Below are 26,248 nucleotides of genomic sequence, written 5' to 3'. Positions count from 1 at the left end.
TGTTTACGCGTGCAAAATCGATGATACAAATTGTTGACGGTCATAACGTACCAAGGAGAGCAACATCAGCGGCATCACTTTATCTTGGAGAGGTTTCGTGATTGGATTCCCTTCTGACATCCTCACAGCTATGTTCACTTGGAGCGTCGTTCTTACAGCCAAAGGAGCTCCTATAGTCTGTGGACAGTAAAAAACTTTCAACTTTACTAACGCACTCATAGCTCAATTGTTTGGCGCATTGTTATCACGCTTTGCATCGCAAGTTCGGCACTACGTGATAACGTGTGTTTTCAGATTTGGAAACCAGTTTATATGGGCACAACACACACGAGGGTATAACAAGGGATGCGCGGTTTTCAACAGACTCTGAATCTAATCACAACGCAATACAACTTACAGGCTCTATGTGTATGAATGATGAATGTTTCGCTGGATCCGGCTTCATGCCTTCGAAATGGGACTGTATCGCAGGATCAACGTCTAATAGATGCGCCTTGGATAACGCTATTGGAAAGCCTGTGACAGAAAAACAATTTACAATTGGGGTAGTCGTCATGGCTTAAAGGATAAGACGTCCGGTGCATGCGTGTTGAGCGATGCAACGGTGTTCGAATCCCGCAGGCGGGTACCAATTTTTCTAATGAAACACGTACTCAACAACTGTTCACGATTGACTTCCACGGTGAAGGAATAACATCGTGTAATAAAAATGAAACCCGCAAAATTATAATTTGCGTAATTACCGGTCGCAGGACCTCTTGTGAGTCCGCACGGGTAGGTACCATCACCCTGCCTATTTCTGCCGCGAAGCAGTAATGCGTTTCGGTTTGAAGGGGTGGTGGCATTTGCGTTGTAGATGTGAATGGACTCCCGTAACCACTTAATACTAGGTGGGCTGTGAGCTCGTCCACTAATGTAGGCAACAAAAAAAATTACAATAGGGGTTTGTGACTAGGCACAAGAGCCCATGGCTCTCTGAAATTAATTGGGTACCGGATCCTCTTACAGCCGCTCATGAAAGTATCATACTTGAGACACCAGTTTGAAGGCTGAACAATGCAGAGCTGAGGGCTCTGAGGAATTGTTTGAGATGATACCATCATCTCGTTTTTACCATCGCACCGTCCGCCATGGAGTAGAGTTCACCCATACTACCTGGAGCCACTACGTTCATCCACGGTGCGCTTCCAGAGATCTTTTTTGCCATTACTATCCGGCGTAAGAATGGGAGCTCCACGGTGTTTCTCGAGCGTTATGACTTGTCCTTCTTCAAGCTAGCCTTGTGGAGAGTATTAAACGGTAAGCAGCGGCTTGGCTCTGCCCTGGCATTGCTGAAGTCTATGGGTGACGGTAACCACTCACCATCAGTTGGGTCGTAAGCTCGTCTGCCTACAGGGCAATAAAAAAAAAGTACTCCAGTTGTCCTATCTTTAAAATTTGATTGATTAAAACTACGTACCATAATAACATCGGCTAACATCCACGAAGCCATCGGGTAGACAATTGTACTTGCATTTGCAGACGTAGGGTGACGACCTGTTGAAGGCTGTATCCTTTAATTCGTATCTGAAAAATTGACAATTTCATTAGCTTATACATTATTGTTTATAAAGTATTTATTTCCAGTCGTACAGCATTTTAAGAGACCGATCATGAGTTTCGGTTTCAGGGCTAGTAGAATCAGTCGCAATTTTTTTTTTTTCATAATAATTTAATTAAAGTCGTCGTGGCCTAAAGCATAAGACGTCCGGTGCATTTGTATGTAGCGATGCATGTGTTCGAATCCCGTAGGTGGGTACCAATTTTTCTAATAAAATACGTACTTAATGAATGTTCCCGATTGACTTCCACGGTGAAGGAATAACATCGTGTAATAAAAATGAAACCGACAATATTATAATTTCCGTTTTTTTATTTTTTTATTGCCCTTATAGGCAGACGAGCATACGGCCCACCTGATGGTGAGTGGTTACCGTCGCCCATGGACTTCAGCAATGCCAGGGGTAGAGCCAAGCGACCACGACCCACTGAGAAAATCCGGCGAGAAACTAAAAGGGGTGTGTATAGACACACACATAGGGGTTAATTCGCTCGTTGAGCCCTTCGTCGCAGGCGACGGGTTCGACGACGACGGTGACCGGTGCTTGTGGTACCTAAAAGCACCGTTAATACATCGGAAGAATCCGTAATGACGTATGACGCTCATGACCGTGCTGCCTAAAGGCAATTGATGCTATATGAAAATCAAACTAGAAAAATGATTACCTTCTAACATTAAATCCGTATTCAGCAGAAGACTCGCTGTGGAATGAAAAAGGGAAGATCCTGCACCCTTGCTTTCTGAAAACCGGGATATCCTTATTCGTGGGATGATTCGGAGTTATCATCAAACCTTCATAAGTACCTTGGATTGTGTTACATTGTGAGCTGAAAATTAGTATAGTGTGTTTAGTCCTAATTATAAAGAACTGAAAATTGCTTGAAAAGCTATTGCCCATTTCATCAAGCAACGACGTGGTTCGGTTTGATGACTGGATAATTGAGGACACGAGTGGATGAAGGGGATATGGTACAGTTTGTTAATTTTGAGAAAACGGCCCACAAACTTTTGTTATTTGTACTTTTTCTTCGTACACAATTCCTTCTTCACATGCAATTTAAAAAAATAGCCTTTAAACCTATAGTTTTAAGGTCTGATATGGTTTATAGGCACATAACACCTTCATTCAAAAAACTTTAAAAAACTTTAAAATCTTAAAAATGGTACTTAACCCCTTCATCCACTCATGTCTTCAATTAGGAGTATGCCCCTGTTCCTATATCTTTCTTGTTCCTGCCTCCTGCCCAATTCAACTCAAGATGTCTCGCCTGCCTATTCACAATCACTATTAAACAGGCGATCACACTGCTTTTTGAGGATTCCTATAATGCTAATTTTTTTTTATTGCCCTTTTAGGCAGACGAGCATACAGCCCACCTGATGGTGAGTGGTTACCGTCACCCATGGACTTGAGCATTGCAGGGGCAGAGCCAAGCCGCTGCCTACCGCTTGATACTCTCCACAAGCCTCTTTTAAAGAAGAACATGTCATAGCGCTCGGGAAACACCGTACAAGGGAGCTCATTCCATAGCCGGATGGTACGTGGCAAAAAAGACCTCTGGAAACGCACTATCGATGAACGCAGCGGTTCCAGATGATATGGATGAACTCTGCTCCGATGGCGGGAGGTGCGATGATAAAGAGGAGATGAGGGGATCATCTCAAACAATTCCTCAGAGCATTGCCCATGAAACATACGGTACATAATACAGATACTATACTATAGACTCTACTATACAGTCGGTAGAAAATTTTCTGATATTTTAGAGTTACCTGGTATTCAAGTCCGTGAAGCCCTGTTCTAATAATCCAGGAGATCCGTTCCAGCTGTTGATGGAGTATTTCCGACTTGCGTCACCTAACTCAACTTCAACTAGGTCGTCACGCTCCGCGTAAAACTAAATGGAAATATTGAAAAGACATTATAAACAGCAGCAAGGTGCATGAAATTAATAGAGAAAAATCAAAAACTACTAATAATAATAATTATACTAATAAATATAAAAAGACCATCATTAGGACTACCCGCTCTTGGACAAATAGAAGGAATGGACAAATAAAAGAATAATCACAATTGCTTTGCTTAGAAAAAAGCTCTGAGATGAAACACATAAAAATCGTACTTTTTTTGAGTACTCAATCAAGAACCTCCTCCTTTTTCGAAGTCGATTAAACTTTTCTGATGTCTTTTACTGGTGGTAGGACCTCATGTGAGTCTGCACGGGTAGGTACCACCACCCCGCCTATTTCTGCCGTGAAGCAGTAATGCGTTTCGGCTTGAAGGGTGGGGCAGCCCTTGTAACTATACTGAGACCTTAGAACTTATATCTCAAGGTGGGTGGCGCATTTACGTTGTAGATGTCTATGGGCTCCAGTAACCACTTAACACCAGGTGGGCTGTGAGCTCGTCCACCTATCTAATCAATAAAAAAAAACACTTATAAAGATATAAAGAATGCCATATGCAACAGTGTGTCACATAACAATGATAGTTTTATTTTACCATCAACCGGCTTACGTATTCAGATGAAATGTTATTACAGCTGTAGAATGTAATGTCACTCTTTAGAATAATACACCTATATATTTAAACGTATATATGTATGTCCGTCTCTGGTAGCCGTAACATAGGGAGTCCTAAATTGGGGCGGATGACCGTGCGTGATTCGTTCATAAATATTATTTAAAAAGAAAAATACAATTATATTTAAGCCGGATCATTATTTATTACGCGTGCCGTGAACAAAATGACAAGCGCCATCAAGATATTTTTTTATTAACATGGATTCGTATGTCCGTGGAATAGTACAACTCAAGGTATCCAACTTTCAATGCAAATACGGAGCTTACAATACCAGACCGCTATATTACAAAAGTAAGAAATAAATAAATGCTTCAATTATTCTAAAGCAACTGGGACTTTCGCCTTTATCTCACATATGATTAAAAGACATTTGAGATGGAAAATCCATAAGTATATGTTCGAAATTACTGGTGGTATGACCTCTTGTGAGTCTGCACGGGTAGCTACCACCACCCTGTCTGTTTCTGCGGTGAAGCAGTAATGTGTTGCGGTTTGAAGGATTGGAAAGCCGTTCTAACTATACTGAGAATTTAGAACTCATATCTCAAGGTGGGTGGCGGCATTCACGCTGTAGATGTCTATGGGCTCTAACACTAAACACCACTAACACCAGGTGGTGACTGTGAGCTCTTCCACACATATCTATATATGCAATAAAAATAAATAAATAAAACTTCCCCTATTTTCTCACTGTACTCCCGTATTCCTGTCCTGGTAACCAGTATAGAGCACCTAGCGAATCTTTAGAGATAGACACCATCAACCCATTTTCTCTGTTGCGAAGCAATCAGGATAGTATAGCGCTTTGACAGTTGTGGACTTTTGGATATTCTAGATAGGCCGATATTTAAATTTTGATGTCCTAACTTCGATAATATTCGACCTTAGCAACAAGGAAGATACCAAAAGGAAATTCATACCCGATCTAATATCCCAAGCTTAGAAAAATCAATCCAGCCAGGCAGTAATGTGTTGGCTATGGAGACCAGCGGGTCGTAATACCCCCAGAGGATTTCATTGGCCGTCAAATTCCTGAACAAATTAACTCCCAGGGCTTTTATAGAGTAGTAAGCTCCAGCGTTGCTCCAGTACGGCAATTTGTCGGCCGCCAACGTACTTAAGGCCTGGAAAAGAAAAGCTTTTTCAAAACTTGGATCCAGTTTCTTCTTATTATCGGTACCTACCAGATTTGTCTGGATTATTAATTGTAAGATCAAGGTTATCTCAGTATCGGCATGCTTAAATAGCATCGGCCACCTTTCGCTTCTGCTACAGCGGTTGCCAACTATATATGACCACTGCAAGATCGCACGTCTCCGCTATTTCTACCAAGAGCTTTTCGTGTAGTATGATAAACTGCCCGGTGACAACCTTACAGTGACTAGCACCATTTGCTTCAAGGCAGTTGATAGCTTTTAGTTAGTAAAGAATGGCTCTGGGATCGACGTAACAATTCGGGGGCTGAAAAATTTAAGGGACATTGTTGCAATTTTACAGGAGAGCCATTTAAAGTTTAAATTTTCGGAAAAAATATCATAACAAAACCAACTTCTTCAGCTACTATGGACTAAACATAATTGAAGTTCAATTAAAAACACCGAACTGTTGATGCTGATACCAAATAAAACGCACCTTTAATTACAAAAATTAATGTCGCATGTTAAGAGAAAGGTCGCCGGTATGTATCCCAAGGTCACTGGCCGTTAGGGCAAAGCCAATATACTCACCAGTAGTGCGATATTCGGTGCAACAATAGTGATGTTCTCCAGGTCACCCACGGACTGGTCTCTGAGGAACTTCAAAGCCAATTTCGGCTTCATGGTCATCACTCCTCTACCCTCATCGACTGTTATGTTTTCGTTTGTTCTGATTTCTCTGGGGGAAAAACAACAATAGATTATAAAATAGATTTAGTGGTAAAAATATCGTACGTTTTTATGATTTTTTTATTATTGCTTAGGTGGGTGGATTGAGATGCAAGTTCTAAGCTCTCAGTATAGTTACAACGGCTGCCCCATCCTTCAAATCGAAACGCATTACTGCTATACGGCACAAATAGGTAGGGTGGTGGTACCTACCTGTCGTGGCGTGCAACCTCTTTGACAGGACATAAGACCTACAACGACTAGACACAGGCTAAGACAGACACTTGAAAAGAATTCAAAAATAAAGAGAGAAATGGAACGAGGGCGGACGTGACTAGCGGCAGGCAGTACTTTTTAAGACGGACACGAACAAAAAGACAAGGAACGAATTGACCGTTCTCATATTATTATAATATATACATAAAATAGACGACAAAAGAAGTAACTGACCGTTGCGACCCACAAGACCCGTGCGGACTCACAAGAGGGCCTACCACCAGTAATCCATGTAAGTTACTACTAATTATTTTACAGTCGCTAAAAGCATGCGGTCCGTTTGGGTCGTGACCTACACGTGGCTTTGAAGTGACGTAGAATTTGCGATTAAAAAAAATATGTAGTTCATTTACCCACGAATGAATGCTAATTATTATCGCGAACTTCCCGATCCATTAACAGTGCTTTTAGGTACTACACGCACCGGTCACCGTCCTCGGCGAACCCGTCGCTTGCGACGAAGGGCTCGACAAGCGAATTAACCCATAGACGCAGCCCAATGAGTTTCTCGCCGGATCTTCTCAGTGGGTCGCGTTTCCGATCCGGTGGTAGATTCTGCAAAGCACTGCCATTGCTAGGGCCAGTGTTAGCAACACTCCCGGTTTGAGCCCCGTGAGCTCACCTACATGTTTCGCTTAGCCATAGGTACGAAAAAAAATCGCGAACCAAATCATTATGTCAAAGTTGGGATATATCTGGTAGCCTTTACGCTTTGGTGTTAAACCTCTAAGCGGCCGGATTATAAGTCAAATAAAATGAGTTTCATAATACGAATACCCGTGACTGTGGTCAGTTCCATCGTCAGACTTCCCCAACAACTGCGACATTGGGTTATTCAAGAAAAGAGCATATTCTTACATGAAGGGTAGGCAACGCACTGACGTAAACGCTGGTGACCGTGGGCGGCGGTGAATCACTTACCATCAGGTGACCCGTCTTGCTCGTTTGCCTCTTAGTTGTTATAAAAAAAAAAAAAACATGTCAACGAAGGCTATATTATATTTCATGTACTGCTTTAGATGGGCAAACAAGTTCACGGGCCGCCTGCTATTAAGTTAAAGGAACGCAGACATCACGATCGATGTCATTGAGCTCGAGAAACCGGTTCGAAGTTAGTGACGTCACCTAATGCGCTGGGTCTCAATGCGCCCGGTTTTGTGTTTATTAAAATCTAGTTTTTAAAAGTATATTTTTGGCTTAACTCCGCCCAAAGTTATTTTTTTGCGTACTTATGCTGATAGCCTTGAGAGGCTATTTCAGCTTCTCCTTGACGTGTAGGTGAGCTCACGGGGCTCTAACCGGAGTGTTGCTAACACTGGCCCTAGTAAGAGTAGTGCTTCGCGGAATCTACCACCGGATCGGAAACGCGACCCACTGAGAAGATCCGGCGAGAAACTCAGTGGGCAAAGTTTTTGTTGTTCAATCTGTAGTATTGCTTGTATATATTTGCTAGTGTCTTTCTTTCGCAACATGTTACGCTACTAAGTTGGGAGCGTTGATTGTATAACGTCTCACGTTCGAATCTGAAGGTAGGTGGTCTCGTGAGCTCACAGAATTAGCTACAACCGCCCTGCCTATTTCTGCCGTGGAGCAGTAATGCGTTTCGGTTTGAAGCGTGGGGCAGCCGTTGTACTAAAAAAAGGGTGCGTGTACTTATGTACGCGAGTAAGAAGTTATACTTTATTTTTATGAAATTAATTCTTTTTTTTATTTAAATTTTAATCAATTTGAAAAAAAAATCGATTAAACAACAGCCTCAAACACGCATATTGGACATCCCTTTTCTTGACGTCGTATAAATTCGGTAATTCTCGGTACGGTTCGGAAAGTTCACCTGCGGCTATATTCAGACTCGCCAAGTTACGTCGGTAGTATTGTAATGAGCGATTTAGTGGGCAACTTCATTCTGTTAATTTTGTGTCACGGTGCGCGCGCATTGTAAAATTTCACTCATCAATTTTTCATAACGCACCTAAAGAAGTATAACTTCAAAAACTGAGATTTAGAAGTCATGTCTTTAGGTGAGTAGCAGAATTTAATTTGTTGATGCCCATAGACACCAGTAACTACTTCACACCAACTGAGCCATGAGCTCGCCCACGTATTTAAACCAAAAAAAATTTAAAAGTCTAATTCTAGTATACCAGTAGGTAGGTATCTAAGAGATAGATACCTACCTACTGGTGGTAGGACCTCTTGTGAGTCCGCGCGGATAGGTACCACCACCCTGCCTATTTCTGCCGTGAAGCAGTAATGCGTTTCGGTTTGAAGGGTGGGGCAGCCGTTGTAACTATACTGAGACCCTTAGAACTTATATCTCAAGGTGGGTGGCACATTTACGTTGTAGATGTCTATGGGCTCCAGTGACCACTTAACACCAGGTGGGCTGTGAGCTCCGTCCAACCATCTAAGCAATAAAAAAAAAATAAAAAAACTTCTTTGCAGATTTTTTGCACGCAATAAATAAACAAATAAGTTTTTAAAATTCATGTATACTCCTCGTACACGTTAAATGCGCTATTAAATTTACGTATTAACTGCATTCATTAATGTTCATTTGATTAAACGGTTTCGATAATTAATTGCTTTGACCTCTGATTAAACTAACATATAGATTGAATAGAATCACGTGTATGATAGACGTGTGAATACTGACAGTCGTGAAATTATCCTCTTTTTTTTTTAAACTGCAATCGAAGCTTGCGCGAAACACGAAATTTTAAAACAAAAAACGTCTTTGCATTGAAACGCTATTACAAAACAATATTATTTTATAAATCGTGATATGTCTAGTACATTATTATTACACAGGGCCTTATTTAGTATGTACAGAATAGTTTGTTAGTAATAGCAGAAGAATAATATGAATATAGGTATAATACAACTCTGGTTCAAAGGGACAATTGCGAATTTAAAAGAGAAAAAAAAAAAAAAAAAAAAAAAAAAAAAAAAAAAAAAAAAAAAAAAAAAAAAAAAAAAAAAAAAAAAAAAAAAAAAAAAAAAAAAAACGGAGGAGAGAAGCAGCCGCCCCCGACGAAGAAAGAAGAGGTAGAAAGAAGACAAGAAGGAAGAATGGCAAGGAGTCACAAGCCCGGGCAGAGGGGTTTCCACGAGGCCTGTCCCGCGCCCCTGTAAAGGGACGCGACGCCCTGATAGAATTTAAAAGAGTGGCGACATTTGTTACCCGGTTCTTTTTTAATGCCTTTGTAGGCAAGACAGACGTGTGCTCGCAGGTCCTCCTGGTGGTGAGTGGTTACCGTCGCCCATGGACTTCAGCAATGCCAGGGGCAGAGCCAAGCCGCTACCTAACCTATCGTTAACTGGCTCTCAACTAGGTCAGTTACTTTATGCTTCAAGTACAAAAGACATACTAGGTTTATTGGTAAACACTTTTTTTATTGCTAAGATGTTAAACATGGTGTTGAGTGTTCACTGGAGCTCATAGACATCGAACACGTCGATGCCTCTCAGTTCATCTTAGGGCACGAGTTCTGAGCCTCAGTTTTTACAGTATAACTTCGGCTCTAGCTTCAAACAGGAACGCATTACTACTCACGTCAGAAATAAGGCGCTTGATAGGCAACGGCTAGGCTTTGCCCCTGGCATTGCTGACGTTCCTAAGCGACGGCGACCACTTACCATCAGGTGGGCCATATGCTCCTCTGCCCAGAAAGGCAATAAAAAAAAATCAAAAAAATAAGCAGGGCTGTAAGCAGGATACCCACCCGTGCTTGCTTGCATTGCGTGACACCCCACCACTGTTTGACTACCACGAGCTATGTCTACTGCTGATTCACACCTAAGAGCCTATTTAAGCTCAGCTACTACTGATTATTCGATAATCTCCCGCTACCTCGAAAAATTTCAAGTTACGAAACTCACAGAAATCTAAAAGGTCCGACTTCTTGCACCTTCAACTTATCAGCAGCTCCGCTAATGTACTCCTCGACGTTTGTGTAGTTGAAGAGGTGGATCTCGGAGTAGACCTGGTACGGTGGCGCCTCCCACATCGTGTAAAGAAACGAACCTTCTTTCATCACCAACAACTGTGGAAATATGAAGCCATAAGAAAACAATGGATTTTAATTTGATGCCCATTGCCCAAACTAGTATTTTTTTCTGCGTTATCAGCATCACCCCTGCTAGGGATGTATGACTAGGACTAGGACTGTACCTATATGATTAGGAGATGTATGGAAATGGTAGTGCAAGGTAGAGGGGGAAGAGGTCGACCGAAGAAGACATGGATGGAGTGTGTGAATGACGATATGAGAGAAAGAGGAGTGAGTGTTGAGATGACGGCTGATAGAAGAGAAAAATTAGCTGTGCTGACCTCACTTAGTGGGATAAGGTGGAGAAAAAGAAGAAGATCAGCATCACCCCTGCCTCGATAGGCCCATGCCCCCCGGCCTCGATAGGGAGTTCCAAGCCTGGGCAGAGGGGTTTCCCCGAGGCCCGATCCACACGGAATCGATTATAGAAGAACGAGTTAAAAGTTTTTTTACGATTTAACCTCGTGCTTTTAATGGCCGCTATGTTATTTCCGGCGGGCCCACTTTGAGTAATTCGATTTACGTCACGCAAATAAATTAAAAAAGAACATTACGAGCTACGTTTCAAAGTTAAAAAATGATTTACGATATTTTCGCAAGTGTTAATTAACAGAATATCAGAAGAAGTTTTTTTTTTTATATACATATAAATGTACCGACCGGGAAAACCAGTTTTTTTTAAAATCAGAATTTGTTTTTGGTATCTTCATAAATTGTTTAATTACACTTTTTTTACGATAAAATCGTTTGTGCATCAAACTAATAAAATAACAAATTAGTTAGCATCTAAGCAAATCAAAATGTCCGAGAACTAATTAATCACGGTTCCCCGGACATCAATTTGACAACACAAAAAAAAATTCGAATGTGAATTAAACAAAACTGTGTTGCTTTAAACTTATCATTGTCGTTAGAACCGTGGTACTGGAAAAAACTGAGACTCAGAAATCGCGTACCAAGTTGATTTTTTATTTATTGCTGAGATGTGTGGACGAGCTCACAGCCCACCTGGTGTTAAGTGGTTACTGGAGCCCATAGACATTTACAACGTAAATGCGTCACCCACCTTGAGATGTAAGTTCTAAGGTCTCAGTATAGTTACAACGGCTACCCCACCCTTCAAACCGAAACGCATTACTGCTTCACGGCAGAAATAGACAGGGCGGTGGTGGGACCCGTGCGGACTCCCAAGAGGTCCTACCACCAGTAATTACGTAATTTACAATTTTGCGGGTTTGATTTTTATTACACGATGTCATTCCTTCACCGTGGAAGTCAATCGTGAACATTTGTTGAGTACGTATTTCATTAGAAAAATTGGATAGTGAGTGGCATTTACGCTGTTAATCTCTACGTGCTCCGATAACCACTTAACGCCAGTGTACTTAGTGCGAGTTTTTTAACGTTCTCGATCGCGTCAAAGTTAACTCATATTTGTATGCAGTTGGAACAACGCCCCTAGCGGCAAACGTAGGCAAACGTTCCAACTCCATACAAATTTGAGTTAACTTTTACGATATCGAGAATGTTAAGAAACTCGTAGACCGTAAGCACGTCCGCCCAACTAAATAAAAAAATAAAAATAATCTGATAACATGTTTATCTACAAACAATCTGTAACCAAATACATTAAACGTTTTTTATTTTGATTTATTAGAAGCATTCACAGCGGTCAATAAAAAACACATGAGCAGGTAACAGGTTTGGGTAGTGTCAATGTAATCCTTAAAGCTTTTTAGTGTTACCATGGATGTGGACATTCCTAAAATTTCTACAAATGACACTGACCGTGACCACGATGATGTCTCTGACTTGGAACTTTTTTATGTCGTGTATACGTTTTGTTTTTCCGAGGTAAACTTATTCTTTTTTTTTCTTTTTTTTTTTTTTTTTTTATTGCCCTTGTAGGCTGACGAGCATATGGCCCACCTGGTGGTGAGTGGTTACCGTCGCCCATGGACTTCAGCAATGCCAGGGGCAGAGCCAAGCCGCTGCCTACCGCTTAATACTCTCCACAAGCCTCGTTTGAAGAAGGACATGTCATAGCGCTCGGGAAACACCGTGGAGGGGAGCTCATTCCATAGCCGGATGGTACGTGGCAAAAAAGACCTCTGGAAACGCACTGTGGATGACCGCAGTGGCTCCAGGTAGTATGGATGAACTCTACTCCGGTGGCGGGCGGTGCGATGGTAAAAACGAGATGCCGGTATCATCTCGAACAATTCCTCAGAGCACTCCCCATGGAACATACGGTACAAAATACAGAGGGAACCGAAGTCCCTCCGCAGACCCAGAGGTTCCAAACGATCCGTGAGACCGGGATTATCGACAATCCGAACGGCCCTCCTCTGTATGGAGTCAAATGGAAGAAGCTGGTATTTGGGAGCCCCGGCCCAGAGATGGGAGCAGTACTCCACGCGAGGCCGGACTTGTGCTTTATAAAGCAAAAGCCTTTGTCCAGGCGTGAAGTACCGCTTCGCTCTGTTGAGGACTCCCAGCATTTTGGACGCCAACTTGGCTTTGCCTTCCAAATGACTCCGAAACTGGACATCGTTCGAAATGTCGACCCCAAGTATCCCAATACTCTCGGAAGGTTGCAGGGATACTCCTTGGAATTGCGGCGCCATGACAAAGGGGTCCTTCTTCGCAGTGAACGCGCAAACTTGTGTCTTTAACGGGTTGAATTGAACCAAGTTCAATTCCCCCAAATTATTCGCAGCTTATTGCAAACGCACAGCTCAGAAGGAAAGCTCAGAATCGAAACGCAAGCCTAACATAATTAGCACACGTACACAATAGCTGTGGATTGTTTATAGAAAGCACCGCAAAAATAGTATTAATCGAACGAATAATAATTAATTATTTGTATGTTTGAGTATGAGCAAAAAACAATATAAGGAGGGTAGAAAGGCTATTGTTCTTACTCAACTATTATTCAACAAATGTTCATGATTGACTTCCACGGTGAAAGAATAACATCGTGTAATAAAAATCAAACTTGCAAAATTATAATTTGCGTAATTACTGGTGGTAGGACCTCTTGTGAGTCCGCACGGGTAGGTACCCAACCTATTTCTGCCGTGAAGCAGTAATGCGTTTCGCTTTGACGGATGGAGCAGCCATTGTAACTATACTGAGACTTTAGAACTTATAGGTGGGTGGCGATATTTACGTTGTAGATGTCTATGGGCTCCAGTAACCACTTAACACCAGGCGGGCTGTGAGCTCGTCCAACCATGAAAGAAAAAAATTTAAATCACATTTACTATATTTGTAAATAAAGGACCATTTTATTTGATATTAGCTTCAACAATTCGATGTTTTCAACTGAACTTCGATTATTTTTATCCCATTCAAATAGCTGAAGAAGTTTTTTTGAACATATTAATATTTTTTCCGAATTTTAAACTTTAAATGGTCGACTGTAAAGCCAAAAATTCCTTACATCTCTTAGCTACTTACGACATCCAGTCGAAGGGACGGGATGGTGCTAGTCTAGGTCATTACTAAAAAGCCAGTCACCGTCCTCGTCGAACCCGTCGCTTGCGACAAAGGGCTCGACGAGCGAATTGACCCATAGACACAGCCCACTGTGTTTCTCGCCGGATCTTCTCAGTGGGTCGCGTTTCCGATCCGGTGGTAGATTCTGCGAAGCACTACTCTTGCTAGGGTCAGTGTTAGCAACACTCCGGCTTGAGCCCCGTGAGCTCACCTACACACGTTAGGGTGAAGCTGAAATAGCCTCTCAAGGCTATCAGCATATGTAGTAAAAAAAATAATGCTAGAAATATTCAAAGTCAGTCTGAATTGGAAATTCTCTGTCTGGGTTCCCATATCGCTCAAAGCCGTCCAACCAATGTGCGACATTCAACATTAATTAACGACGGATTAAATTTATGACTCCTCAAATTGATATGAAAAATAAATTGTGTGATTTATGATATGTGGTCTTTTGAGAATTAAACTAGTTTTGTTTGTTAATCAAAGCCGACAGTAGATTAGAATTGAGTTCGTATTTCAATCTTAACACGTTAATTGCCGTGTAGGTCACCGGTGACCTACGCGGCGCACTGAAGTCATTATGTCGATTTTTTTTTATTGCTTAGATGGGTGGACGAGCTCACAGCCCACCTGGTGTTAAGTGATTACTGGAGCCCATTGACATCTACAACGTAAATGTGCCACCCACCTTGAGATATATGTTCTAAGATCTCAGTATAGTTACAACGGTTGCCCCACCCTTCAAACCGAAACGCATTACTGCTTCACTGCAGAAATAGGCAGGGCGGTGGTACCTACCCGCGCGGACTCACAAGAGGTCCTACCACCAGTAAACAAGATAATAAACAGATTTCTGTTACTAAGCGTTTTTTTTTTTATGATTGAAGGATTATTGGTGGCCCTGAGGCCTTTCTAGTTTCGCCAAGACAGGTGGGCGAGTAAAAGCTCAGCCAGAAGGGGTGGGATTTGCTAACAGCTACCAGAGCGCCTCCAAAGAAGACCTAACATCTCGAGAGCAGCTGCTTCGGCCTTAATGTGTCGAGGGGGCATTGACTATGTAACCTCTGGTAATTCACTTCTCATCTAGAGCACGAAACGTAATGATAAAGATTCTAGATTGTTCGTTATTTCGCCACAGAACTAGAAACTATTTAAACTAGAGGCCCCGCAGTAGTCGAAATTCGACTATAATTAATTGGAATTGTAAGTTTGTACACTATTATGATTGTATTTTATACTTCTATAATCACAAATTTTGCCAAGACTATACTATAAAAAATATTAACAAAGACAAACAATATTTAATCTATTCCCAATTTGACAACAGACGTCAAGAACAAAAGTTTGACAATAAATAGTATGCATGCGTGTGTGCGTCAAATACATGGTATGTAGTGTGTGTAATGTTTTCTTTATTGATTTAATGTATCTTTTACGTATTGTTTTAAAAAAATATTAGCATTGTGCACTTCTTTTCTACATTCTCTATAAGTGTGGAAAACTTCGTACTCCTCCGTCCGCGCAATTTTCGTAAAAAGGGATACAAAGTTTTTGCTTCACGTATTAATATATAGATAGCTACAGCGCCTACCGTCGCCGGACAAGACAACCGAATTATAATCATTAACATTGTGTCGAACATTTTTTTTTTATTGATTTCACGGCCTCCCTCAATCTTGTAATTTAGATCCGTTTACTTCTCACGTACTGCCGTGAACTCGTTCTTGAACCTTACTTAATGTGTAGTTTAACAATAAAAAAACAAAATTAAAATGATATTTCGTTCGTAACGAAACATGAAAGCAAGCTTATAATTCTACGTGTAATTTACTATTATTACCGTTTAATGGCGCGTTTTTTGTTTAATTTTATATAGTGATCCTATTGTTCTCGATGCTTCGAACGACAGATCATTCTGACAATGAAAGAACTGTAAAAAATTCGAAGCGTTTCAAATAATACTAGAGGTCCCGCAGTAGTCGAAATTCGACTATAATTAATTGGAATTGTAAGTTTGTACACTATTATGATTGTATTTTATACTTCTATAATCACAAATTTCGCCAAGACTACACTTTAAAAAATATTAACAAAGGCAAACAATATTTAATGTATTCTCAATTTGACAACAGACGTCAAGAACAAAAGTTTGGCAATAAATAGTATGCATGCGTGTGTGCGTCAGTGTGTGTAATGTTTTCTTTATTGATTTAATGTATCTTTTATGCATTATTTAAAAAAAATATTAGCATTATGCACTTCTTCTCTATATTCTCTATAAGTGTGGAAAATTTCATACTCCTCCGTCCGCGCAATTTTCGTAAAAAGGGATACAAAGTTTTTGCTTCACGTATTAATATATACCTATAGATAATTACAATAAAAAAACGAGACGAAACCGTAAGCATGGTTTATACGAAAACATTATGATTTAAAAAAATGATTGATTAAAAATTACATTTTAAAATATATGTCCAGTGTAACTCATCTCTTTCTCTGCATATTTTTTCTTCGTGAAACGGTAGTTGGAGCAGATTTTGATCGCGAATAAACCGCTAGTCACAATTTAGGTTAGAATTGTTCAATTTAAATTTGATTTAAAAAAAGCTGTATTTAGAACTGGATATAGAAAAATCTGGAACTTTCGTCTAAAACAAAATTTTTACTGGTGGTAGGACCACTTGTGAGCCCGCGCGGGTAGGTACCACCGCCCTTTGCGACGAAGGGCTCGACGAGCGAATTAACCCATAGATACAGCCCACTAAGCTTCTCGCCGGATCTCCTCAGTGGGTCGCGTTTCTGATCCGGTGGTAGACTCTGCGAAGCACTGCTCTTGCTAGGGTCAGTGTTAGCAACTCTCCGGTTGAGCCCTGTGAGCTCACCTACAAACGTTAAGGTGAAGCTGAAATAGCCTCTCAAGGCTATCAGCATAGGTAGGGAAAAAAAAGCCTATTTCTGCCGTGAAGCAGTGATGCGCTTCGCTTTGAAGGGTGGGGCAGCCGTTGTAACTTTACTGAGACCTTAGAACTTGCATCTCAAGGTGGGTGGCGCGTTTACGTTGTAGATGTCTATGGGCTCCAGTAGCCACTTGACACCAGGTGGGCCGTGAGCTCGTCAACCCACCTAAGCAAAAAAAAAAAAAACTTAATTGTTTTTAAACTTTTTCGTGTGTCACTAAAAACTCTATGTCTAAAATTGTATAATCTGCGCCACTGCCATGAGCATCGTAAAAAAAAATACTAACAAAAAAAAAGCTACATACGTAACGCTATCCTAAATATTTTTTAGGCGATTAAAAAACGAACGAGTTTATGAGCTTATTTTTCTTTTTTTTAATTTTATTGGTCTCTAATATTACCTGTGTATTTTTTATGGTAATAAAATGTCGAAGTACGTCAATGCGTGCTTAAAGTTTTTATTTTTATTTTGTTAAGGCAGTCCTCCTTATTTTTTTACCGAGTTCAAAAAGGAGGAGGTTGTCAATTCGTCTGTATATTTTTTTTATGTTTGTTACCTTATAACTTTTGACTGGGTGAATCGATTTTGATGATTCTTTTTTTTTATTAGAAATCTAACGCTTCCCGTGTGGTTCCATTTCAATTTAGTCCAGTTCTGATAATGGTGTCCATGAGAAAAACATATAAGTTTTAAATTTGCATTAAGTACGTGCGCGACAAATAGATGAACAACTCAATAACTCAATATCACGCCAACCGATTTCGATGATTATTGTTTTTAGTGTGTATTAATTTGTTTTGGAATATCTTTTTTTTCTATTTGAAGTCGGTTTTTGTTAAAGCATGTCTATTTACAATTATTATTATTACTAGAGGTCCCGCAGTAGTCGAAATTCGACTATAATTAATTGGAATTGTAAGTTTGTACACTATTATGATTGTATTTTATATTTCTATAATCTCTATTGATTTAATGTATCTTTTATGCATTATTTTAAAAAAATATTAGCATTGTGCACTTCTTCTCTATAAGTGTGGAAAATTTCATACTCCTCCGTCCGCGCTATTTTCGTAAAAAGGGATACAAAGTTTTTGCTTCACGTATTAATATATAGATTTCTGCCACTCATTCCTTCAAAATCGGATACGCGGTAATCGATACACTTAAAAAGCGAAAAAAAAAAACATCTGAATGCACGGAATTTTTGTCGGTTGCCAATTCTGTATAATAAATATCAACAATAATTCCGCTTAAATATTTAACACCTTAACACGATAATTCAGTCAAATACAGGGTTCACAGAGGAAGTTACTTAGTTACTTCCTAACAAAACAGTTAAAATCTTCTACTCAACACAGATAAAGCCATGGGAACGTAAACTCATAGAATACGGCAGACTGGAATTATTTCAACTGTCGATATTATCATAAATTCACATACTCGAAGTAAATGAGTGATGCTAAGAGATGTCCATACCTAATTACAATGTATGATTCTAAAAAACAAATATGACTTGAACAATAAAACTATAAAGATGCATGTTTAATCACATAGTTAATTCTGTTATGTAGCTATTTTGGTTTTAAATGTTGTTACGTAGCTGATTAGGATACTGGTTTGAATAATCGAGATATTTACTGGTGGTAGGACCTCTTGTGAGTCCGCGCGGGTAGGTACCACCACCCTGCCTATTTCTCCCGTGAAGCAGTAATGCGTTTCTGTTTGAATGGCAGGGCAGCTGTTATAACTATACTGAGACCTTAGAACTCATATCTCAAGGTGGGTGGCGCATTTACGTTGTATATGTCTATGGGCTCCAGTAACGACTTAAAACTAGGTGGGCTGTGAGCTCGTCCACCCATCTAAGCAATAAAAAAAGTTGTGGACTTCTTCTTGTGGCGTAGTCTTCTCATATTTGTAATGTTTTTATTATTATTGATTTAATGTATTTTGCTTATTTTTTTAAAAAATATTTGAATTCTTCACTCCTTCTCTATATTCTTTATAAGTGTGGGAAAATTAATACGCCACCGTTCGCGCGATTTTCGTAAAAAGGAGTACGTCGTTTTTGCTTCACGTATTAATATATTGATATATCGATACTAGGCCGGAACGCGAATACTGACCATATTTAGCTAAGATTTAACCAGGCTACCGGTTACCACCAGGTTTTTTTCTATAATAAGGAAAGATTTATCGTGGAATTAAGTAATACGTCACAAATGGACCTCCCAAAACTAATATTACGTAAAAAATATTACCTATAAATAAGAATAACATAATAAAAATTATAGACCAAACTAATTAACATACCGTTTAAAGGTAAAAAAATAATAATTACATTTCAATTCCAGTTTTAATACGTGCGCGATATCATATTTTTTGTTGTAAAGAAAAACCTGTAATTATTTGATTGATTCGAAGCTATGACGTAGGTTTGAAGATAGTAATAAATTGGCCTTAAAAAACTACATTAAGGAGTTTTTTTTTTATTGCCCTTGTAGGCAGACGAGCATACGGCCCACCTAATGGTGAGTAGTTACCGTCACCCATGGACTTCAGCAATGCCAGGGGCAGAGCCAAGCCGCTGCCCACCGCTTAATACTCTCCACAAGCCTCTTTTGAAGAAGGACATGTCATAGCGCTCGGGAAATACTCTGGAGGGGAGCTCATTCCATAGTCGGATGGTGCGTGCCAAAAAAGACCTCTGGTAACGCACTGTCGATGAACGCAGCGGTTCCAGATAATATGGATGAACTCTGCTCTGATGGCGGGAGGTGCGATGATAAAAAGGAGATGAAGGGATCATCTCAAACAATTCCTCAGAGCATTCTCCATGGAACATACGGTACAAAATACAGAGGGAACCGAAGTCCCTCCGCAGACCCAGAGGTTCCAAACGATCCGTGAGAATGGAATTATCGACAATCCGAACGGCCCTCTTCTGTATGGAGTCAAATGGAAGAAGCTGGTATTTGGGAGCCCCGGCCCAGAGATGGGAGCAGTACTCCACGCGAGGCCGGACTTGTGCTTTATAAAGCAAAAAAGTCTTGTAAAGCAAAAGTATGATCGGTCTGCTCTTGTTTTACTGGATCTAAAACTTTTTCGATATACGAATACAATGATAATAAAGAGATAAATATGAAATGGTAAATTTAACTGTTGTCTAAATCGAAAATTTTGTCAGCGGCAAAAATAACTCGTAAAATATTACTTTACTTTAAAGCTGGACCCGATGTAGCAGATGAAATCTAACGAGAACCTGAATTGTTCTAATGACACTAACAAAAACACCCACATGAACAAGATCAACGACATTCAGACCCTCTGTCGAGCGGACACCGAATTATCCCTATAAACTGATAATCACGAAATGACATTGACCATTTATGATGACTACTGGTCCTCCTGTAGTCGAAATTCGACAATAATTAATTGAAATTATAAGCTTGAACATTAAATTATTATGGTTCTATTTTCAAAGACTATTTATTTTACTTCTATAATCACAGATTTCGCCCAGACTAAACTTAGACAAATCTTAAACCTTTAAACGAGCAATTCTTGTATATTAATATACATATAATCTGAATCTCGGAAACGGCTCCAACGATTTTCATAAAATTTAGTATACAGGGGATTTCGGGGGCGATAAATCGATCTAGCTACGATTTATTTTCAGAAAATTTTTGGTTATTCGTGTTTTCAATAATCAACTCTTCCCGACATCTATTGGCGAATAATAATATAATAAATTTTTCTTAATTGAGAGCAACTAACCGCTTTAAAGACACAACAAGATGGCGTTATCAAAAAAAAAACGGAGCAAAGCTCGGTCATCGTCTAGTAATATTATTAAAGACAAACAATGTTAATCTATTCTCAATTTGACCACAGACTTTAAACAATAACAAAAGTTTGACAATAAACAAAGATATATAGTAGTGTGTGTAATGTTTTATTTATTGATTTAATGTATTTTTATGCATAATTATAAAAAATATTAACTTTACCAATATTACGCAAACTTAAAAATATTAACAGTTCATTTTACTCCATAATATTGTCTATATACTTCGTTTGGGTACGTAAACAAGTCATATTAGGTATATAATTATATCTATAGTATACTAGCTGACCCGCCAGACTTCGTAGTGCCTCAATCGATAAATAAAAGACAAATCAAGGGGACACATCAAAGGAACAATAAAATTGTTTGTTTTTATATAATTCCGAGATTTTTTGTATTTTTTCACCTTTTAAACCTTCTCTGGACTTCCACGAATAATTCAAGACCAAAATTAGCCAAATCGGTCCAGCCGTTCTCGAGTTTTAGCGAGACTAACGAACAGCAATTCATTTTTATATATAGAGATTATACATGTCTGCCTGCGGTAAGTTCTAAATATTTATATCACAGTACAATATAGACTGAGTGTTCTCAAACGCATGTCTAATTCTCATGCTTAATTGCAGTTCGCCGAATGCTTCTCAGTCTCAATTACAAGCTCTGCTTGAGTCACGTGTCCAAAAACGCGTCTTTTAACCAAACCAATAATTATAAAATAGGGTGTTGCGTTTTCAGAATAATTTTATATAAAGTCAACGTTAATATTTAATAACCGCTATTAAAATAGTCAAAACGTGTTATTTTCATGAACATTTTACTGTTTTGTTAAGATGTAAGACGATGAAAGTTATTTATTTAGAAAAACGACCCGAAATAGACGTAAATCTTAATATATATATTTCTTCTGTGCGTGTGTTTGTCACTGAACTCTTCCTAAGCGGCTGGACCGATTTGAATGATTTTTTTTGTACGCGTTTAGGCTTTACCCTGGATGGTTTAGGTTATTTATCTATATTACAACTAAACGGCTAGATCGACTTGAATGAATTTTTGCCGGACAACGTCTGTCGGGTCCGCTAGTATTCAATAAGTCTAAAAGAACTCGACTGACTGACTAAGTGCATTTTAGAAAGAAAAAGAAACAATGCATTTTTAAACGAACTAGAGGTCCCCCAGTAGTCGAAATTCGACTATAATTAATTGTAATTGTAAGTTTGTAAACTATTACGATTGTATTTTATACAAAGACAAACATTGTACACATGTATTCTCAATTTGACAACAGACGTCAAGAACAAAAGTTTGACAATAAATAATACCTATGCATACGTGTGCGTTAAATACATGGTATGTAGTGTGTGTAATGTTTTCTTTATTGATTTAATGTATCTTTTATGCATTATTTTAAAAAGATATAAGCATTGTGCACTTCTTCTCTATATCCTCTATAAGTTTGTAAAATTTCATACTCCTCCGTCCGCGCAATTTTCGTAAAAAGGGATACAAAGTTTTTACTTCACGTATTAATATATAGATTAAACATGTAGTATTTTCTAGATTTATAGCTACAATTTATATATTAGCTCTAGCTGGTGTTAAATGGTTATCGAAGCACCACAAACATCACAAAGAACGCCGAAGAATAGATACCGAAATCCTTTAAATAATAGTATTATACTATAAAGTATTTGCCGTCCAGACTGCTTTTTCCTGCTACGCGAATAGAGACAAGATAACCGTATCCAGCCCTTTGCTAGTTATAATAAATACTAGGTACGTAATAGACTATTTAGCTTTTAGATTATTACCTTACTTTTAATTTTTTTATTGCTTAGTTGGGTGGACGAGCTCACAGCCCACCTGGTGCTAAGTGGTTACTGGAGCCCATAAACATCAATAACGTAAATGCTCCACCCATCTTGAGATATAGGCTCTGAAGTCTCAGGTATAGTTACAACGGCTGCTCCACCCTTCAAACCGAAACGCATTACTGCTTCACGGCAGAAATAGGCAGGGTGCTGGTACCTACCCGCGCGGACTCACAAGAGGTCCTATCACCAGTATTCATTTTACTTACTCATTTTATTAGCCGATTCCTTTCATAGTTGAAACCTTTCGTCGATAAATGCTAAGTGGCAGTTGTAAACATATGTTTTCGATGTAACAAGAACGAATTTAAAATACGCTTATACATTGGAAATCGACGGGTGAAAAGCTTTTAGTTTAAGCGTAATTCCGCTTAAATAATACACGACAATTATATTTGTAATTAAAGGTGCGTTTTATTTGGTATTAGCATCAACAACACGATGTTTTTATTTCACTCCAATATTATCTTTACCACATTCAAATAGCTAAAGAAGAAGTTTTTTGTCATGATATTTTTTCCAAATTTTAAACTTTAAATTATTATTATTATGGCTCTCCTGAAAATCAGCGAAAATATAGCTTAAATCAAACTGCCTTTCAACCCGTCGAAATAATTACAGAATTTCACTCACTCACCCCGTCAGAGATCAACTGAATCGGATTGATGGCCACCAAAACAATTGCAGTCAAAATCAGAAGTGATCCATACGACAGCTTTATTAATGAGTCTGAAATAAAAAAATGTTACATTATTTTCAAACTAATGATTATAATCGGTCAGAGATCTGATACGTTAAGAGTCTGCCCATTAATTCATCCGAAGACACGGGTATAATATATAAAGAGCAAACAAACCTCTTATTTACATAATTTTTTTCCCGGTGTGGGAATTAGTCAAACACCATCGAATAAGTCTAAAGAGTGAGGTATTCTAGATTATTCAATTGTAACTTCGATCTCATGTTAAGATGTGTATGGGCATTCACGTTGAGGTGTCTATGTCTACTTCACTTTACATCACTTCAAATTGTCTATATTTTGTGATAACATTTTAAAACCGATCAGCTTTCCACTGTTATAAGGTAAGCTGTTGGATTTAGCTTACTAGTACCATTAAGCAAATAGAGGACCTAACTTCTACAAATCCAATGTTAAAAATATTACTTTTTTTTTATTACCCTTGTAGCCAGACGAGCATACGGCCTCTCTCATGGTGAGTGGTTACCGTCGCCCATTGAGTTCAGCAATGCCAAGAACAGAGCCAAGCCGCTGCCTACTGTTAAGCTTCACAAGCCTCGTTTGAAGAAAGATATATCATAGCGCTCGGGAAACACCGTGAAGGGAAGCTCATTCCAAAGCCGGATGGTACGTGGCAAAAAAGATCTCTGGAAACGCACTGTGAATTAACGCAGTGGCTCCAGGTAGTATGGATGAACTTCTACTCCGATGGCTGGCGGTGCGATGGTAAAAAGGAGCTGATGGTATCATCTCAACCAATTCCTCAGATTCCTTCATCTCGTATTATTTACAACTACACACTGTACACACATATGTTTATACCTAGTTTTTTTTTGCCCGCTGCGCTTGATTACATATCATAAGTTTTTATTTTGTTTAACAACTGACAAAAAACTTGTGGTATAAGTTTTGGAAACATTGCGTTCGAGACTTTTTTTTAACAAATTCGGTATGAGCGTGTTATGAATTATTTTTAGGGTTCTCTAGCATTTGATGAAGTCGGGAAGCAGCGTCTTAACATTTAGGGCGCAACGAATTCAGTAACGATTTTCTTAATAAGTTTAGAAATGTTAGTTTATTTCGGAACAACTTTACAATGGAATATTGAAATCAAACTAACTTCAAAGTAATTATGTGAAAATTGGAATAAAATAAATTTAAATTTTCAAATTATCAATTTAAGGGACTATTCCAGATTCTCGCGGACGGGTAGGTGAGCTCACGGGCTCAACCTGAGAGAATTTGCTAACACTAGTCCTAGCAAGAGCAGTGCTTCACAAAATCTTCCACCGGATCGGAATCGCAACCCACTGAGGAGGTCATGTTTTTATTTTTTATTTTTTTATTGCTTGGATAGGTAGAGGAGTTCACGGCTCACCTAGTGTTAAGTGGTTACTGGAGCCCATAGACATCTACAACGTAAATGCGCCACCCACCTTGAGATATAAGTTCTAAGGTCTCAGTATAGTTACAATAGCTACCCCACCCTTCAAACCGAAACGCATTACTGCTTCACGGCTGTAATAGGCAGGGTGGTGGTACCTACCCGCGCGGACTCACAAGAGGTCCTACCACCAGTAATTGCGCAAATTATAATTTTGCGGGTTTGTTTTTATAATTTTGCGGGGATGTCAACCATCATTTGTTGATGAAAAACTTTTAAGGCTTACGCATGTTATATGGTTATGCCAAAGAATCGTTAACTACATTCCTTCAATTCCTATTGAACCCATCATATAATAATTCGCACTGACTTGCCGATTTTTTTATTAATGGTCTAACCATGGTCTAACGATAACTGCGGCGGCTTTTTTGTTTTTAAAACGTTGATATTCGTCAATGTCTAGCATAAAATGAGTTTCAATTTAAAAAAAAAACTCACTTTTTGTTGGGTCTTTCTATCGAGACCAAACACTGACTATTTCTTGTACAAATCAGGTTTTTTGACAAAATCCTTTACGAACAATCATGGTTTTCATTTTTCATAGCGTGATTTAATACCAGGGTATACCTGCCTATGCTGATAGCCTTGAGGGGTTATTTCAGCTTCTCCTTAGCATGTAGGTGAGTTCACGGGGCTCAAACCGGAAGTGTTGCTAAGACTGGCCCTAGCAAGAGCAATTGGTGGTAGAATCTCTTGTGAATCCACCCGGGTAGGTATCACCACCCTGCCTATTTCTGCCGTGAAGCAGTAATGCGTTTCGGTTTGAAGGGTGGGGCAGCCGTTTTACCTATACTTAGAACTTATATCTCAAGATGGGTGACGCATTCACGTTATAGATGTCTATGGGCTCCAGTAACCACTTAACACCAGGTGGGCTGTGAGCTCGTCCACACCTCTAAGCAATAAAAAAAAAGTTTACATTATTATACAAAAATAGGGGGTCCCACAAAGGGTATATCAATCCGGAAAGTGGCTATAGTATTAATAATGTAGATCACGTAGAAAATGTTTTAAAAAAAAAACAATTTCATTTATATTCACTACCATTTCCATACATCTCCTAGTCACATGCATCTCCTCTCTATGCATCACATGTCCACACCACGCTAACCGTCCGCTCTTAAATTTGTTGCTTTGAACTTCAATTAAGCTTACCCCATTCAAATAGCCGAAGACGTTTTTAGTAGGACGTTTTTTTTCACATTGTATACTTAAAATGGTTCTCCTGCAAAAATTTCGCTGAAACCAAATAGCCTTTCACTTCTTGATATCCTTTTTTGCCACGTACCATCCGGCTTTGGAATGAGCTCCCCCCCAAGGTGTTTCCCAAAGCGCTATGACATGTCCTTTTTCAAATGAGGCTTGTGGAGAGTATTAAGCGTAGGCAGCGACTTAGCTCGGCGCCTGGCATTGCTGAAGTCCATGGGCGACGGTAACCACTCACCATCAGGTGGGCCGTGTGCTCGTCTGCCTACAAGGGCAATAAAAAAAAATGTCAGTGCAATAAAGTG

At 39.3% G+C, this 26,248-nt stretch overlaps 2 protein-coding genes across 3 annotated transcripts in view; both read right to left on the bottom strand.

The window, feature by feature from the left end:
- The window catches only part of LOC101740450 (uncharacterized), a 960,210-nt gene that overhangs the window by 436,803 nt on the left and 497,159 nt on the right, over positions 1-26,248 (bottom strand). The window lies entirely within an intron of this gene.
- Positions 1-26,248, bottom strand: part of LOC101741428 (lysosome membrane protein 2) — an 83,289-nt gene that overhangs the window by 3,326 nt on the left and 53,715 nt on the right. Inside the window, exons 3-11 of one of the 2 annotated variants that reach the window (XM_004925223.5) lie at positions 23,192-23,283; positions 10,208-10,371; positions 5,912-6,059; positions 5,105-5,308; positions 3,374-3,498; positions 2,266-2,427; positions 1,460-1,566; positions 398-516; positions 52-177 (exon numbers count right to left, since the gene is read on the bottom strand). In XM_004925223.5, the coding sequence (XP_004925280.1) occupies positions 52-177; positions 398-516; positions 1,460-1,566; positions 2,266-2,427; positions 3,374-3,498; positions 5,105-5,308; positions 5,912-6,059; positions 10,208-10,371; positions 23,192-23,283 (1,247 nt within the window). The remainder of the gene's footprint in view (positions 1-51; positions 178-397; positions 517-1,459; positions 1,567-2,265; positions 2,428-3,373; positions 3,499-5,104; positions 5,309-5,911; positions 6,060-10,207; positions 10,372-23,191; positions 23,284-26,248) is intronic. The other variant, XM_062668926.1, reaches the window with a different exon arrangement.

Source organism: Bombyx mori, chromosome 6 (genome assembly GCF_030269925.1).
Source record: "Bombyx mori chromosome 6, ASM3026992v2".
Classification (NCBI taxonomy): Eukaryota; Metazoa; Arthropoda; class Insecta; order Lepidoptera; family Bombycidae; genus Bombyx; species Bombyx mori.
This window is presented reverse-complemented; position numbering and strand designations above follow the sequence as displayed.